Here is an 18,340-nt window from a genome sequence, read left to right on the forward strand (position 1 = left end):
AGAAAGCACTTGATTGACATCCAATAAGTAGAATAAATGGGTGATGTAGATGTATTTAATTTGCTATTGATGGTTGCATGAGCAGATACAGACAATGTGCATCTGGTAGCCCCTCCTGGGACCCAGCCCAGGAGAATCTCTTCCCCAGCTCCTCTCTTGGCTGCTTGACCCTCTTCGAGTGGTATCAGCCTCTTCTCTGCTTCTGCTGAAGCTCTCCTGGCTTCTCCACTGGGTGGGTTTGATCTTCTCCCTTCTGCGCTCTCACCGCAGGAACCTCCGCTATCTCCCTGGCCCCCCTTTTTACCCCACTGGCCCAAACACTCTCCTGGCTTATTGGTACAAATGTCCCCTCAGAATTTCTCTCCAGAGGTCTCCAGCATGGCAAGGATTCCGGAACGACACATCCATTGGACAGCTCCAAGGGCAAAAGCTTCAGGACCTTGGCTAGCCCCAAACATGGTCCTAGAAGAGCTGGTTATAGCAACATAAGGGGAGCGCTTCTGAATGCTGCCCAGATAGAGTGGATTGGCCCCTCCCCTCCCCTGGGGATAGCTCGGTTGCTTGAAGGGACCTTGCCCAGTTTTCTCAGTGCTAGTTCTGGTGGGGCTGGGGACCTCGAATAGGGCTGACTAATCCTCTGGGGAATCGCCCGAGTCAGAGAGTGAAGGAAGGGCTGTATCCTTGGGTCTTGGTGGGGGCTTATGGCTCTGGTTGTCCTGCTGTGGGAGTCCTGGCAGAGCCTGGTCACCGGAGGTCTGGGTTGTAGGGACCTCCCACCCTGGCTCATCATCCACTGAACTCTCCACCTCTTCCCCCAATGGGGGAGAACCCCCCATCCGGGTCATGACAATTTCTTTCTCTCTCTTTTTTGTAAAATAGATTTGATTGGTTTTCAGAATGCAAAGAGTAAAAAGTAAGGAAAAAGAAAATAAGAACAGTATAAAATCAAAAGAATAGGCTGCATCTCCAAACTTACTATATCCACTAATAAGAACAATTGTACAAACTTATTTTGCACTTATTATCCACAAATAAAATACCATCTTATCATCATAGTTATCTGATCTGACCAAACATCCTTTCTAAGTAAAGTCCAAAGGAAAAGGTATGATAACGGAAAAGTGGCAACCCTGTCAATTCTGAGCATCAAATTTAACCTGAATCTCTCTAGCTTCTATATCATGTGGGTGTCCAGCATATTATCTACCAAAATGTATTGAATGATTGCTTCAAGGAAAACTGATGGGGGTGGGGTGAGATAAAGGAAAGCAGTGGAGTAAAGTAATCTGTAATTAAATACAGTTTTTCTCTGGTCAATTTAATTTAAGAATAAGAAAAAGACTACCAAAAATGTATCAAGAACTTTGTTTAGAAGCCAATCCAATTAGTTGGCTAGTTAATCACTGATGGCCTCATCCATAGGGACGAGTGCTAACTGGTGCTAACCAATGAAACCTATTGTGGACTGAAAAGGTGAGCTCCATCCACAGGCCAGGACCCTGGCAGCTGCAGAGCAACGTGGCTTGTCCCCAGCCCCTAGTCCCCAAAAGACACAGAGACATAGTTTGGGTGAAAAGGGCCACAACTTTATTAAACAATAACAACCAAGCATGGCGGACTGGATCAAAGGAGATTAATCACCCCAAAACAACAGTGCGGGCCTAAGAAGGCCGGGTTAGGGCTCCTTGCCCTTCCCTGCACCTTCGAGGGTGACACACCCTGGCTCAGGAAACAGGCAGGTAAAAGCTGCCCAATTCCTTCAAGGCCAACCCTTTAAGAAAGAGGGTCTGGATACTTCTAGACCTTCACCCACCCCGGACCGCTCAGCCCAAGGGTTGGTGAAGCCCTGAAGCTGGTTTCATGGCAAACTCTTCCCCCCTGGGCCGCACAAACCGCAAGGGAGTGATTGCCAATCCACCTCTTAAATATCCAAGGGTTTCACCCATGTTCTATCCCTCAAACTACCACCCAGCCCGCACTGTTCCTGCCAGAGTGACCAGCCTAATTCTAACTCAAACCCCAAACGCAGAACGGAGTAGGCGGAAAAAAACCCAACAGTGGCCAATGCGTTGAGAGCCAAAAATTCCTACTCGGCCCCAGAAGGGCGACCAGTCACTAGACCCGCTCTGCTCCAGGGAAGGGAGGGAGGGGGATGCTTGGCCCAAACGGAAGAGCTGGGGCGGGGAAATAATAATAATAAGAGAGAGACCAGTCCGCCTGCCCAAATCGTTTCCCCCCAAGTGAATCACAATGACATCAGGCCCAGGGAACCTAGCTCAATCATCCCAAATGGCAGGGAGCAACTGTCTCCATAACTTGCCCCTCCTACCCAACCAAGAAACTGAAGCACGCTTTCCAAAACCCAACTGGGTGCCCCAATGGGAGGAGCTGGCCCTCTTGAAGGCTCCAAAGACCGACGAATGGCCGCAAACCAGGACGTGAACAGGAGCCGCCGCTCCGCCAGCACCTGCCAAGAAAACAAAAGGTCAGAGCGGGCACCGCCAACTTCCATTCAGCACACGTAGTGCCGCACCACCGAGGACTTCCATCGCCCTATCCTTTGAACGACATGCGAGCAGCTGTGGTGGCAGCCCCAATCCAAAAGGAGTGCAGTGTAAGTCCCTCCAAGGGAACCCCGGCCAAGGTCAAGGCCCTTTGTATAACTGCCAGGAACTGACACAGAGTGAGGGGTGCCTTGTCCTCGTGCACAAAAAGGCAGCCCTCCAGAAAGGGCCCAAGATCCAGGTAACGCCGCAAGGCTTGCGTTTCGTGGCTTCATGCTCCTTACACGACTCTCCCTCCTTAAGAGCCCCTGGTGGCGCAGTGGTAAAACTGCCGCCCTGTAACCAGAAGGTTACAAGTTCGATCCTGACCAGGGGCTCAAGGTTGACTCAGCCTTCCATCCTTCCGAGGTCGGTAAAATGAGTACCCAGAATGTTGGGGGGCAATATGCTAAATCATTGTAAACCGCTTAGAGAGCTTCCAGCTATAGAGCGGTATATAAATGTAAGTGCTATTGCTATTGCTATTATGCTTGACTGCCAGTTCCCAAAATAAAAGGCTAAATATAGCCACATATTCATCCTTGAGGATCTTCTCCCATGTAGCCGGGAGCAGATGGTCACCCAAGGGCAGCCCCATAGCACCATAAGGGGCGTGCTGGGGGGAAGGCAAAATTCCCATGGGGTAAAACCCAGAGGTCCCCCCTGAACCTGAGATTGCTATCGGCAAAGTTACAGAGCCGCCCCCTACAGGGGCCAAAGCCGGCCTGTTACCCAGCAACACCTGCTCTGCCGCCCCTTGGAGCCCTGAAGTGATCACCGGAAAACCCAACGGAGGACCCATGCCCCAAGGCTGTGTGTAAGGTGCCCCAAATGGGGCAGGTCCCCATCCACCCATGGCAGGCATCGGCCAGGGTCCAGAGGGCCACTGGCTGGTGCTGCCAGGTGGTGTCAGTGCAATAGGCTCACCCGGGGGCGGAGACAAAGATGGATCCACGGGGGGGGGGATCCAATGGCAGCGGGGATTCCAGAACCTCAGGAGAAGGCATCGCAGAAACGGGAACACCAGGCACTAGCAATACAGGATCAGCCGGCTCTGCAGGCAGCACTGGGCCGGGCGGGCCCTTGCCCTTTTCAAGAGCTCCAAACCTGTCAGAGATAGATTTTCATAACTGTGTTCTAGCAGCACCACGCGTGCGTCAAGGAACTTTCTTCGGCGCTCCAGACGGGCCAGCCCCCTTGCTTCCAACAGAATGGAAGCCTTGGCCTTCTCCATCCTGTTGATCAGGCCTCTGATTAGAACCATCTCCTCATCATCCTCATCAGAGGAAGAAGGTGGAGGTGCAGGCCGCTTGGGCTGCCTGATAGGCCGACCAACGGTTTTCTCCTTGGCTTTCCTAGGCATGTGGGCGAATTGCAGGGGCCCAGAATAACCAACCCCCCAATGCCACCAAAAACAACCCAAAAAACCCCACGGGCAAAACAACACAATAGGCGTGGAGAGAAGAGTGCCCAGAGAGCCACTCACTGCCCTCCTGAGAGACCCCCAAAGAAGCCAACTGAAGAGAAGAGGGCCACGAAAAATGCCAGTAACCCCAAGGCCAACCAACACCCCCACCCAACAGCAGGGAGCGGCAGGGCCCCAAATAAGTGCCACCAATCGGAGCAGCCACCAGTCCCGCCCAGGTAGGCCGCCCAATACGCCCCAGGCCAGGAAGGCCCAACCCGTACAAACCAAGGGCCCCAAGCCCCTAAGATGCCGCCGCCCCGGGGCCGATGCACTCCAGCCGCAGTCCGATGCCCCCGCAGGCCGCTAAAACGGCCACTGATGTCCGGGGAAGCCGCCACTCGGCAGGTCGATGCTACCCACCGAAATACGCCACTCATCCGATCCTCGGGCGCTACCCCCTCCCCGCCCGCTCCAGTTCAGGCCTTGAAGGAGCTCTATGAAAGAGCTCCTTCCTCCACGAATGCTCGGCCCAAACTGAAGAGCGGGGGCGGGGAAAACCCATCAAGGGCCAAAGCCCCGTCCCCAAAACTGAACGGGCCAATCAGGTGCCTTTGGGGCCTCCTGCGGAGCGTGGCTGGGACAAACGCCCTCCCCTCTGCACGAGGCAAAGGGGAGGGGCATTCTGTGTGGCTTGCTTCTCTTTCTTGGGGGCAGCTTGTCTGGCTCTTCACAAAAGGACCTAAGCAAAATACAAAAGAAAGAAATATTCTGATCAATGAAGATGCAGAACTCTAGCCTTAACCTCTATACCTCAACCCAATCTGTACTAATGTTAAAACAACATCATTTAAAAATTATCAACACCAGACGATAACACGTAAAATGTTAAGATTTACCGATTTTAAAAATGAAGTTATATAAGCTTACGATCATATGGGGGGGGGAGCTGTAATATACTGTGAGTAAGCTGAATTCTTTTCATTCATTGCAAACATAAAATAGACTCAAGAAACATGAGAGGTTGAAGAAAGTGAATTGGGAAGCCCTGAGATCACAAAAACAGCTTATAATAGAGAGAACTACAGCCACAGCTTTTCTCCCCGCTGTTTAAAAGGTGCTGCGATCAAGAATGGAATCCAGGAATGTTGGAGCCTTCTTTGGACCCTTCAAGGGTCGGCTGAAGGAGGAAGTGAAAGGACGGCCCCTTTTAGGAAGGGGTTTAATTGCCCCGTCCCCTTTTCAAAGGCTGCTTCTGACAGAGCTATGATTTGTCAGGCAGTTTGTCAACCTACAGCAGGCCTCCAAAGCCCAAATGTAGAAATATTCTGCTGCAACTGCATCCCTGACCCAAATCCACCATCCCTCCAGCCACCAAAAGCCCAGGAGTCCCTTCCTGCCCCCTGCCAGCAGCAATCAGGGGAAGAAGAGCACCGATCATTGCCCATGAAGGAGAAGACCAGCTTTCCCTCTCAGGGCGGCAGGAGGAAGGGTGAAGCAGGGCCCGTCAGAGTTCTCCCCACCGGGCCATCTCCAGTGACAGGGGAGTCCTGCTGCTTAGGAGGAAACCCAGCGAGAGACGAGATTTGCCTCTCAGTGGCGCCTGGGGTAGCCATACTGAAGGGAGATGTTCATTTCCTCCTCCCGCTCCACGAAATATTGCTTCCGGCCAGCTGATGTCCACTGAGCCGCCGCCTCCCTCGCTCTTTGAGCCCGCCGCCGCATCAGCTCCCGGACGGGCCGTTGCTCCTCCGTAATGGGCTGGGAGACTTCCAGGTCGGCCAGGGGCATCCTCCAAGGGATGAACGTGGCCCCATTAAACTCCTGCTCTGCTGTCGTGCTCTGGGGACCAGGTGGAAGGACCGGATGCTCTGTGGAGGCTTGGTGGGCAGGGAGGAAGGGTCGGTGGGTTGGTGTGGGACCCCAAGGCTGTGGCTGTGGTTGAGGGGCCGGCTGGGGCTGGCCAAAGGTCCTCCCAGTAAGACTGTGAATTCGCAAGGTATTTGCCTGCGCAAGGGAGGAGGGCCGGAGCATGAAGGGACGGGATCACGGCGGCCACCACACTGGCATTGATTGTGGGTGGGCCAGGGAGCTAGGGGGAAGGTTGGCCATAGGCATGGCTGCTGGCCTGGCCATGGAGCTGGGCGGTGCCTTCCCCGCTGGTCTGCTTGGTAGGGCTCCAAAAGGCCTTGGTGGAGGCTCGGCTATGCTTCCCGATGGTGGCCTTCCCATGGACATCGATGGTGTTTTTTTTGGGCACGCTCTGCCCAGGATGTCCCTCTGCACTCTTGGATTTTGCCGGGGGGCCCAGGGCATGGAACACCTGCACGCAGGCCTGCATCATTCTGGCCAGGCTGCTCCTCGGAGTCGGGGGCACAGCCGGCCCTTCCACCTGGGCGGATCCACTGGACTCTGTCCCCACTTTCTTCCTCTTTGTGTCCCCAGCTTCGGCTTCAGGTGGTAGCAGCCGTGCTTTCCCCCTTCCTGGCAGGACCTGAGGCATTTTCAGCAGCTTCTGGCCTGGCATGATTCCTGCTGGTTTCCTTGGCAGATGGGGTTGGACGGCCAGCTCCAGATGGCAAGTGGGGATCTTCTGCGCGGTTCTCCCTTCCTTGTGATCCAGGGGTGCTTTGGCCGTCTCTCCTGATCTCTCCTCCCCCTCAGCCTTTGGGCTTCCCCATGGCACCTTGGGTGCTGGCACGCTCTCTGCCGCTGCTGCCCTTGCCCTCTTTCCATTGTTCTCTGCCCACCTCCTCCCCATATGAGCCCACCTCCTCCCCATATGAGTTTCCTGCCCACCTCCTCCCCATATGAGCGGGCCTTTGCCTTTTTGGGCGCCGAGGTGATGGGGGGCAAAAAGTCAAAGAGTTGCACCCTTGGCTTGGCACATTGGGTGTCTTTCTCTCGTGGGGTTACCCCGTGGGAAGCCGTTCCCTTGGAGAGCACTTTGGTTTGCTCTGGTGGAGGAGGCGGGAAGCGGAATTCCAGAAGCAACTGCTGATTTGGAACAAGGAGCTTCTTCTGAATTGGAGGGCCCTTAGGGCGCAGCTGAATCTCCCCAGTGGGCGGGGCTGTTCCTCCCTTGGCCATTCCTCGACCCTGCAGCTGGGGAGGAGATGGTGGGTGGCGCTCTTGGGTCCCTGCTAGAAAGGAAGAAGAGAAGTCAGTTGTTTGGGAAAAGACGGAGGAAGTCTGTAACTTCCAGGCAAGTTCTAATAATGAAAACATTTCAATGGACAAGAGTTGCAAAGGAATGGGGTCCCAAAGGCCGGATCTGGGCTCATTCTTTGTGGGCAGCTTTTCCCCATCCCAAGGCACAGATGCTGAGGAAGTGGCATTCCCCCCAACCCACGTCAGACCTCCACTGTTCAACTCTCTTAGCACAAGGTTCTCGAAGGGCTGGTGGGGCCAGGCACGGGACTGTCCTTCCCCCACAATGGTGCACACCCACCTCTGTATGGTTCCAACTCTGGGAGCTTCATTCTTGGGGCAGCACTGGTGCTGAAGCCTTCTGATTCCTTAGTTGCAGGCTCCTTGATTTGGATGGCCAGTGGCTGCTCAGTGGCAGGAATCAAGACTGAAAGAGAAGGACGCAGGATGAACAGGGGATGGGTCAGGATCAGATCCAGAGCCAGCCCTACCGTGTGGTAAGGGGAGGTGGTGGATTTCCCCTGAGGGAGGGCGAGGGAAGGTGGCAGGACTGACTCCTTAGGGGGCTCAAGCAGTCACGGATGGGTGGGGTAAGGGGTGAGGGGAGCAGGAATTCTCATCCGAAGACAGCTTTCAAACATTGCACATCAGGGCAGACATTGAGTCATCCAGTGATCAGCTCTTGCACATTTCCCAAAACTCTGGGCTATGTTTCAGAATGCATGCTCTATTCCTATGGCCAGGCCTGGAAAGGTGTCCCCCCTGTGTAGAGTGGGAGCAGATGGCTTACTCTAGAAATGCAGCCCCATGGCTAAAGGGATGAGGGGCAGTGGTGGGAGAGCTGTCTATGGGGCGAATTGTTGGCCCTCTTGGCAAAGAGCTGAGGAATGCTTCTTGATCTTCTTCCTCCCTGGAGAAGATCAGGGCTCCGAAGAATATATTTTGAAGACCATGGCCTCAAGAGAAGGATTGCGCCAGACACATGGGAAGGACACAGGGAGCCCTAGGCGGGAGGACGCCCCTTTCCCAACATCAGCACAAACCTCTGGACGTGCGTCGAATGTCAGTTGGCTTGCCACTCCTGGGCTGATCTGGTGGGGCTGGGCGGAACCCCCCAGCGGCAGTGGTGGTGCTGCTGCCTTCTGATTGCAGCCGGTGGGCCAGCAGAACCAGATTCCTCTTGCGCGCCGGGTCCGCCCTGGCCGGCTGGGCCAGAGATGTTCTTGCAGCAGGAGGGATGGGGGCAAGCATGGCATGTCTTTAGCCAGGAGCCTCCCTCACCCTATGCAAGAGTGGTGGGAGCTCTGCCGGCCCTGGAGGTGGCAGCTGTAGCAGCTGCAGGCTTGGCATGTCATACAAATATTGATGGCCAAACAATTGGGCCATGGGGCCCGCAGTGGGACGGCTGGGGGCCAGCGGCCCAAAGAAGGGTCCGGGGAGATGGTAGGGGGATGCCGCCAGTGAGCCAGGCCACTGGTGCTCCCGCTGCGGCTTCCGCAGATCTCCCTCTGCTGGGTTGCTGTGGTCCCTGCTGTCCCTCCCTTTGATGGACTGAAGGGAGAGGTCAGAGGCAGAGGACCACATGGAGGTGGAGCCAATGATCGCTGTCGGTGTCTCAAGGAAGCTGCTGGGCGAACCTCCTCCTTCCCTGGCCGAACTCGCGCTCGTAAAGGCGGAGCCAGCAGACGGCCTCTTTTCAGTCGACTCATCTGTAAGAAAAAGGAAGGGGGCACCTTGATTTCTGAAATTCCTACAACAGCCCTGCAAAGGAGGCCCAACTTACGCCTTTCTGATGGGAAGGGAAGAGGCAACTACCCAATTGCCCCGAGGCCTCCCTCTGAACCCATGGCTTCAGTCACTTGGAAGGAGGCGCCCACCTCCCTGCTGGGATGCTCTGAGTATTGTACCACTGTTCAGGTGAGGAAGCCCAACAACCCTGATGTGGAGAACTAGTGGCACTCATGCCCCGCTCCGCCTCTTAGTCCTGGAGGACTTCCAGAGAGGCTCTTGCATCTCATTGAGTTTGAGCAGGCCAGATAAGATGGATGATGTGCATGCAGCTGCCACAGCCAGGGCACTTGTCTCTCCCCTGCTATGGTCTGCAAGAGCAAAAAGTCGCTCTCCAAGGTCTGGGGTTCCCCCAACTGCTCAACATTGGCCCTCCTGTAGATGTAGGCCTACAGCTCCCATCATCCCTGGCTGTTGGCCGCTGTGGCTGGCTGGGGATTATGGGAGTTGTAGTCCAAAAACAGCTGGGGAGCCAAAGCTGAGCAGGCCTGCTTTAACTGAAGATGCTAAGAACTTTGCCTGGGACCTGGGGGATGCAGAGCACTGCGAAATCTGCTCCCCTCTGAGCACTCTTGGTTCCAGGAGGCCAGAGAATGTTGTGGTTCAAATCAGATTCCAGAGTGAGAGGCAGTTAGCCTGAGCTGAAGGGGCAGCCCTGGGAGGAAAGAGGCCCTCCCAGGGGAACCGGGGAGGAAATTAACCAGAACCAGTGAAAGAACCCCTTTGCACCCATTCTGCCTATGGAAAGCCTCTCCCAAGCAGGAGTCGATTCTTTTGGATACTCAGCACAGTCCTGGACACTAGTTCAAACACACCCCTATTACATTCCTCTTCATTAGGATTCTGATTAGGACTGAACAAGAAACGTAATTCATTCACAAATTACTCTGAATAATTTTCATCTTCCTTTTTCAACACTGATGTCCTTTCTGGTCCTGCATGAATTATTGCATCATGAATTATCCCTTACCCCAGTTTCTCCCCCACCCCACCTTTCTGATTCTAGTTCTAGGTCCACTTTCTCCATTAAGCCTTTGAGATTCACCCCTTCTGTGCCCTTCATATGTCACATAAGCACCATTGCAGATGTTTTTCTGTGGGGCCATTGCAAGAAGCTCTTTTAAAAGCCTGCAGTCACTCAAGCAGGGACTGATTTTGTGGGTCTTTTCAGCAGAAAGAGCCCCCTCCCTGTTAGAGTTAGAGGGCACTCCACTCCTCTTTCTGAATGGAAATGGAGTACTTCAAACAGGCCTTGCTGTAGCCTCCCTCTCAATGACCATTGCCTCCCTTGAACAGGGATTCCCAGATGTTGTTGACCACAACTCCCAGAATCCCTAGCCGAAAGCCATTGCAGCTGGGGATGCTGGGAGTTGCAGTGAACAACATCTGAGAATCCCTGTGAAAGGAAACACTGCCCCCTACCACCTCTGTTATGCATGGTCACCCCTACTGGCAAAATTTAGATTGTTGACTTCCTTGTCTCGTGCCTGTAAGACTTTGGAAGGGGCCATTGATGATTCCAGATAAGAATGAACTATATAAAAAGGCTGGGGAAAGGGGATAACCTCTTTGGACAGAAGGTAGAACAAAAAGAAAGGGAAGGTGTGGTATAAAGTCAGATAAAGGAAAGCAAGGGAAATGTGACCCAAGAGCAGACACATGGCACAATCCATCAAAATGAATTGCCACCGGGTCCCTCCTTTGTTCTACCAAGAAAATCACATGGCTTTGTGGTCTCCAGGCATCGACACCAACTCACAACCTTCCCTTTCTTTTTCCTCCTGGATGGCACCATTTCCTACCTGCCATGATGACTGTCAACGTCTAAAGAAGTCCACTGGACAACAACAACAACAACAACAACAAGATGATCTCTCTGGTGAGAGCAGACCAGGCAATCTCTCCAGTGAGAGGAGCCTGCTGTCCGTACTCCTTAACCGCTGGAAAGTCGGTTAGGGAGTGGGCAACTGAAGCACGATGATGCGTCATTGTTTATTGCGGTCCCTATGGCAACCTGCAGCTGGTGGGGTGGGGGCCAGAAGAATGTTAGAAGTGGATCATGATGATGCAAGATGATGTCATGGCCATCTTCACACAGGCTCTTTACCGATATCAAACCATCGATCAAACCATCCATCTTCTTCACTTAGACGTTCAGAAGAGGAGACCAGACCCAAGTTCTAGAGAGTCCATTTCAAGTCTATTTGGCCAGTGGAAGTCTCTTTGGGGGTTGAATGGAAGTCCAGCCATGCTCTCAGGTTTCCTCTTTGGCATCAATCAATCAATCAATCAATCAATTATATTTGTGCCCCACCCCTCCAGTACACTTCTGCTTGGGGTGGCTCAGGTTAGTAAAATAGATATAATCTAAAGTAAAAGATTAATAAAATTGAAGAAGTTAAAAGACCAAGCTAAAACCACATTTAAAATGACAAATTTTAAAAGTTTCACATTAAAAGTTATTAATAAACAGCTAAAAACTAAGAACTAAAAAATTAAAGGACCTACCAGACTATAAGCAGCAGATAAGACATTAAAAAGCATCTTTAAAAAGATATGTTATTGTGGTTGTTGTTTTTTTAAAACACTGTGGGAGTGAGCATGGCAAAGCTCTTCCAGGAGGGCATTCCAAACCGAGGGGCCACAACCGAGAAGACAACTGAGAAGACCGAGAAGACCCTGTCTCTAGTCCCCACCAACTGGATTGCTGTTAGGTGGGTCAAACACTCATGAAGCCACTTGCGCCCAAGAGATTCTACAGGTAGATCTAACTGTATAATGGTGTTGTCATCCACCACAAATGACCCCAATTTGATAGGGACATCGGAAGCTGTCTTGTACTGAGTCAGACCACTGATCCATCTCATTCAGCATCATCTACGCTGACTGGCAGCATCTTTCCAAGGTGCCAAATGCTGGTGAGAGAATCTGGATAGGTGCATCCATCTGACCCATTTCTCACTTCCCATCTGACTACTCACCTCTTCTCCTACCTAGCTTTTGGAGTTCACACAACCCTGGTGCACCTGGCTCTCTTACCTTGGCTGGGTGCTCCACCTACACTGGTGGGGATCATGTGACCTAGCTTACTCTCTCAAACAGAAGTCGTTGACTGCCGTAGTCACTTTAGCCAGAAAATGCCCCACTTCTGTCTGCGCTGCTTCCTTTGTTGATTCCCTTCTGATCTTGGCAGTGTGGAACTGAAGGACTGTACCACTTAGGGTTACCATATTCAAGCTTCCCAAATCTGGGTGGCCTGATTTGCAGATTATGCAGATTACAGACAACTAATTTGCATTATTTATTTATTTATTTATTTATTGGATAGATTTGTATACCCTCCTTCTCTACCCTCCCATGTGATTGGATCCAGAGTAAAATCCGGGCAATCCGGGCAGCACATTTGAAATCCACGTAAATCCGGATGGAATTTAGCAGCCGGGTGGAGGAACCAAAATCCGGGGTCCCCTAAATTCCAGGGTGTATAAACACACAAAAGTTCAATGTGGCAGGTGAAACCATGTGGCTAAATGGATTGTAATTGTAGAGCACAAGAATAAAGAGCTCTTAACCACCTTATTTCCCACCAGAGTGAAGAGAACACAAGTCTTTCTTTGGGATACAGATCAATATTTAGTGACCATGTAATATTCAGCTTCATGAAAGACATGTGCTCCACCAGCCTAACAGCTTTGTGACTATGCATTTACTGTTTTATTAATATAATAGCTTTTATGATGTTTATACTTCTACAGTTTTATAGCTTCATCACCTAGTATCTGCTGTTGCAGTTCTATCACTTTGGTAGAATACAGGAGGGGTTGACCATTGCCTCCTCCCACGCAGTCTGAGAAGATGCCTTTCAGCATCTTCCTAGATGGCTGCTGTCCAATATAGTACCAGCGGGGATTCGAACCGGCAACCTTCTGCTTGTTAGTCAAGCATTTCCCCACTGTGCCACGCCTCTAACCATACTTGTAAATTGCCTTATACTTTGTACTGGTCTATGATCATAATAAAGATTGATTGATTGATTGATTGATTGGTTGATTGATATTTATGTGGAGTCAGGGGCATCACTAACAGGGAACAGGAGGTGAAAAATGTCCCTGGTACCATCAGGGAGCCCCCCCCCCCCGCACCCTCCCCCCGGGCAGCTGAGCAACTGCTCCCTCCCTCCCCCCTCTCCGAAGAGGATGGGGAGGGGGCCCATCTTTACCTTTTGTCCTGGGGCCCTTGCTACGCCTCTGTGTCGCGTCTGCACATTTATACGGTTTCCCCACCCCCACCCACTTGTACAACTGCAGTTTGTATTTCAAAAACAATTCATACCTGTGGTCATTCATTATCCATTTTAATTCATAATAAAAATGTTTGTATAAAGACAGATGGTTTCTGCAGTTCTGCTTACGATAGAAGATGAAAACCTTAAGACAGAGTCTAGTTTGTTCTGCGGCAGATATTCTTGGCGGTGGCAAGTCAAAGGTAGGGGGTGCGGAAGAGAAAATGGGGTGAAATCCTGCTCCTGCACAGTTCACTGGCAAGGACTTTTCAGTCACCTGTTAATGGGTTAGTGAGAGTGAAGTCGAGAAATATCCGGCCCAGTCAGACGTTCCAATTCCTCATCTAATCTGGGGGTTCTCAACCTTGGCTGAAGCTATTCTGGCTGAGGGTGATGGGTATTGTAGTCCAACAACATCTGGGAATGCAAGGTTGGAAACCCCTGATCTGATAGGAACATCGGAAGCTACCACTGGTCCATCTAACTCAGTATCATCTACACTGAATGGCAGCAGCTTTCCAAGGTTTCAAGGCAGGAAACCTTCCCTGTCCTACCTGGAGATGCTTCCAGGAATGAAACCTGGGACCTTTCTCCAGAAATAGGAACCTAGGAAGCTGAGCTATGGCCCCATCCTGCAAATTAGAAACTAATCCTCTGCTCTTCCCAATTCCACCCCTCCATTACTATTCTCCATTACCCCGCAATCCTCCTTTATTAATTAATCCAGTCATTCCTCTGTGTGTTGTTCAATCTGAAAGACACTTGTGCAGGGGTTTCCAACCTGCTGCCCCAAATGTTGTTGGACTACAACACCCATCACCCCCAGGTGCTGTGGCCAACCAGTGCAGCTAGGGAGTTGTAGCATCACAAAATCTGGGGATGCCTTGTTGAGAGCTCCTGCATTAGGCAGTGGGTTTGAACGCAGTGTTTAAAAAGGTGCTTAGTTTTATCCTTGGGAATCCTTTCTTCCATCCCTCTCTTATTCATTCATTCATTTGATTTCTACACCGCCCTTCCAAAAATGGCTCAGAGAAATACACAGAGAAATAATTACAGAAATTACACAGAAATAATACAGAAATAATTACAGAAATTACACAGAGAAATAATAAATGAATAGGATTAATCCCTGTCCCCAAATGGCTCACAATAAAAAAACAAAAAAAACCCCACAAGATAGACACCAGCAAGAGTCACTGGAGGTACTGTGCTGGGGGTGGATAGGGCCAGTTACTCTCCCCCAGCTAAATCTTATGCTTCTTGCTGGGTGCTGGGGTTGCCAACGCTCCAGGATGGAGCCGGAATCAGCATCAATAATTCGGTGACTGTGGAACGCAACCCTGGAGGTTTTAATGGCTTGATGTGGTGAAAAATATTGGACGGGAATATCCCAAGGTGGGGAATCTCCAGGAATAGCTTCAGAATTGGCAGTCTGCATAGACGCACCTCTTCCTTTCTCCTTTGCTCTGATTCCTGGTCAGCTTGTCACTTCCGGACAGGAATTGTGCAGAGAGAGTGTAAGCTGGGCTTGATCTGGCCTTCTCCATTGGACCTTGCCCATTGCCTTCATTTATTGATTGACAATGCTATCCTGCTCGTTCTTCCAAGGAGTCCAGAGCAGTGTCCATGGTACTGTTCCTCCCCACAACAAGTCTGTGAGTGAGGTAGAATCGGCTGAGAGATAAGTGACTGGTCCAGAGTCTCCTGGTGAGTTCCATGACTGAAGCGGAATTCGAACTCGGCTCTCCCAGGTCAAAGTCCAACCCTCTCTCTCTTTAGAGGGAACAGATGAAACAGGGAAAGCAGCAGTGCCTCTGAGCCTGAGCAGACTGCCGGACCTTGAAAAGAGCCGAATCCTGTCTCTGCCCTTTGAAATTTGAAGTTAAGGCTTCAAGGAGAGAAAAGACTTGGCTTTAAACTACCAGAGCTCGGGGGGGGGGGGTTTGCGTAGGGAGTGGGGTGACGGAGAGCCAAACAGTCCATCTTAACGCTGCCCGAAGGGGGATCCTATAACTCTGATCGTAAAAGATCAGAGCTGGCTGTCACTGCCTTTCCAGGCTCACTTCCAGGTGCTGATTTCCGCCTTTGAAGCCCTCCATTAAATGCATAGGCGGAATTGGGGGGGGGGGGGCAGGCAGGGCACGTGCCCTAGGCGCCACGCCAGTCCCTGCCACCCCCATCCCATTGCCCACCTGCCCAGCCCGAGGGCCCCTCAGCCACTTGCCTCCAGCTCTGGCCTAGGATTGGCAACGAGGCCTAGATCGGAGCAGCCTGCAAACTGTGGAGCTGCTCTTCTCTCCCCGCCTCTCAGCTGATCGGTGGGTGGGCGGGGCTTCCAGAGAGGCCTCCCAGTAGGCCTCCTTGAAGCCTGAACTCGGCAGGCTTCAAGGCCCCAGCAAGCCAGGAAGGAGGCTGGCAGAGCTCCCTGCAGCAAACCCTCCCTGCAGCAGACCAGACCATCCAGCACAGCTTTTGTAAGGTAGGCTGTGAATCTGTTTGCCATAGACAGGGCTTTGATATGGGGGGAGGGGCGAGATTGAGAAGTCTCTGAATATTTAATTTAAAACAGACTGAAAAATGTGCTGGCTTTAGAAACAAAAACTGTCTAAAAAGGCCTATAAGTGGCTTGTTTCATGTCAGAAAATTACAAAAGGTTCTGGAACAAATATGTATTTATTCATTCATTCTTTCATTCATTTATAAATGCACTTATGTTCAAGTTGTTTTGCAACCCAGAAGGTCTGAGTGAGAACTGTGAAGCATGTGTGGTGCTTTTATTTTATTTTATTTTATTTTTCTTGTGTGTGAACTGCTCTCCAAATAACTTGCAGGGACTTCAGGGTAAATCTGGCCATGTGAATGCTGCACCTCCATTCCAGAGGAGATGTGTGTTAAAGGGCTTTAAAAGCCTCGTGTGAAAAACATCCTGGAATCGAACTTGACTGAATTTGTTCAGAATTCTGAGAAAACAAACATAGGCTCACCCTGCATGGTTGAAAGTCTCCTTTGCTAATCTGCAGCGAGGGGGCCATTTTAATAATTAGCGTTGCTGGTGTGTTCTAGGCATTAAAAGTAGCACAAATATATAATACTCAATGTATATCACTATATACTGTGAAGTGTGCATGTGTGTATTCAGTGAAATGTATTTCCAGGCAGCATACTTATTTTGAAATATCAGACTTAAATCCTTGGGGGCCTGGGATGTGTGGAGACCCTGGACTTTGAGGTGCTGGGGGCCCTTTTTAAAATCTCATCTTGGCCCATTCCAACCTTGCTATGCCCCTGGCGGTCACTACACATGGGTTTTTGCACAACACCTGCACAGAAGAAACTTCCATGTAGAAAATGTGTCTCTTGTAAATTGACCCTGAATTTTCCATCCATGACTGGGATATTTGAGAGTTAGAGTCAATAATAAAAGCACAGCACGCTGCTTGTGACAGGAAGGGGCAAATGACAATGATTTCTTAGTCTGGCAGGGGCTGGTTTTGGCCCTGGCAGAACTTGGCTGTCTGCTCCTGTTGCAAATGCCTCCGTCTAGTGTGGCAAACTAATGTATCCTCCTCCCTCTTGGTGTCAAAGTAAGCACTGGTGTGGTGAATGCACATATACCCCATCATGAGCCAACAGTCATCATAAGACAAAGGCTGGCAGGAATCATTCACTAGTTTATAGACACACACACCCCACCACCACCACCTTCTTCTTCCCCTATTTTGCTAGTAGCTATTTGGGCAGGTGATCCTCTAGGACAAAGTCATGTTTTTTTTAAAAGAATGAGATGAGACAGAGAAAATGACACTTGGAATCCTCGCATAACTCCTGACTGTTGTTCTAAGTCTTTTACAGAGATGGCTCATGTTTTCAGGTTTTGATCAACAACCATGTCTAGATGGCACAGTGTTCCTTTTAACAGGGATTTCCAGATATTGTTGACTACAAGTCCCATCATTCCTGTTTGGACAGGGGCGCAATTTCAGTGCTTGCCCTAGGCGCTATTTTCCCTAGTCACGCCTCTGATTTGAATTACAAATTCAGCACTGAGTACAGGCTAGCCTCCACACTTTCCAAGGGTCTCATATTCCAATCTCTTAAGAGGAAAGGTTCTGGAAGGTCTAGTCAAAGCAGCAACAACCAAACAAACAACAGCATTTCCAGCCCCGTAATGACTGAAGAAGATATGCTTGCTGGCTCACCTGCCTCCTTGCTACCAGCGTTCCTCTTCCTATTGCTGTTGCCAGGAGAGAAAGAGCCCCAAACCCAAATGCCTGAGTCTGAAATGGCACAACCTCCCATCTCAGACAACCAGTCATGAGGCATTTTGTTCCCCAACAGGAGGAGGAGGAGGAGGAGTGGATGATAAAGACAAAGTGGCCAAGTTGGGGAAGAGCACATACCAGCAATCAATTTGTCAAAATGCTACAGCCACACATATCAAAAAGAAAACTCAGAGCACGTTCACAGTTCTGTGTGAGCTTCTTTTAAATTTATTTCTATACACTTCCTTCTAGTTTTGAAAGAGACTATGGCTCATTTTATTATTTATTTATTTTATCATCTTTTGATAGGAAGATCTGGCTGATTTTCCACCAGTCTTCAATTTTCCCCTTTACAGAAGCATTTACCTTTTTTAAGGTAAAATGATTACCCATGTGATAGCAGAAGATACCTAAAGGACCACTTCAATCAGCCTATGGCACTAGCTGCTGTTGGATCAGCATACTATTCCATCATTGTACTGGGCTAAGAACAGTAGCTGTTAGAAGCAGAACCTTCAGTGCTTTTGCCCTGCCTGAAAAGGCAACTCTGCTAAGGTTATGTAACACTTTAAAAAATTTCTACTGCCTTAAGTTGATTCACTTTATTTGTGGCGTTGTTGTTGTTGTTGTTGTTTAAATGATGCATCATTGTTTAAATGATGCTAACTTCTTGTTTGCTGTTTTTGTATTTTGTATTTTTTGAACTTATTTGAGCCTCTGGAGCAGGGCATAAGAAGCTTGCTGGTAGTCATGAGACAAGCTTCCACCAGCAGTCCCTACTCCATTTTAAATAGGTGTGTGTGTGCACCCTGATCACAACCCTGGCATCAACATCAGATGCAGGGGGTGTGGATTCTCGCCAGTCAATGCTTCATTCCAGGATTGGCTGGGAGCTCCTTTCCTTGTGAAG

At 50.4% G+C, this 18,340-nt stretch overlaps 1 protein-coding gene across 8 annotated transcripts; it reads right to left on the reverse strand.

Moving 5' to 3' along the window:
- Positions 1–1,570: 1,570 nt before the first annotated feature.
- LOC128348799 (uncharacterized) lies at positions 1,571–15,461 on the reverse strand. Of its 8 annotated transcripts, none has more exons than XM_053304477.1 (6): positions 10,689–10,846; positions 8,142–8,807; positions 7,400–7,525; positions 6,865–7,091; positions 3,471–4,690; positions 1,571–2,467 (listed from the first exon to the last, which is right to left on the reverse strand). In XM_053304477.1, exons 2-5 carry the CDS (start codon positions 8,347–8,349, stop codon positions 4,679–4,681), a joined length of 573 nt encoding a protein of 190 aa, XP_053160452.1. In that variant the 5' UTR covers positions 8,350–8,807; positions 10,689–10,846; the 3' UTR covers positions 1,571–2,467; positions 3,471–4,678. The 8 variants fall into 8 exon arrangements, with proteins under 8 accessions (XP_053160452.1, XP_053160451.1, XP_053160450.1 ...); XM_053304476.1 differs by having other exon boundaries at positions 6,823–7,091; XM_053304475.1 differs by having other exon boundaries at positions 6,748–7,091.
- Between the last annotated feature and the right edge of the window lie 2,879 nt (positions 15,462–18,340).

Source organism: Hemicordylus capensis, chromosome 3 (genome assembly GCF_027244095.1).
Source record: "Hemicordylus capensis ecotype Gifberg chromosome 3, rHemCap1.1.pri, whole genome shotgun sequence".
Lineage (NCBI taxonomy): Eukaryota > Metazoa > Chordata > Lepidosauria > Squamata > Cordylidae > Hemicordylus > Hemicordylus capensis.

Coding starts and splice junctions, on each gene's coding strand:
- LOC128348799 (XM_053304471.1), bottom strand. CDS start 8,349: ATGCTTGCCCCCATCCCTCCTGCTGCAAGAACATCTCTGGCCCAGCCG. Junction 7,526..8,141: donor CATTCGACGCACGTCCAGAG/GTTTGTGCTGAT, acceptor CTTCTCTTTCAG/TCTTGATTCCTGCCACTGAG. Junction 7,092..7,399: donor AGAGTTGGAACCATACAGAG/GTGGGTGTGCAC, acceptor CTTCCTTTCTAG/CAGGGACCCAAGAGCGCCAC.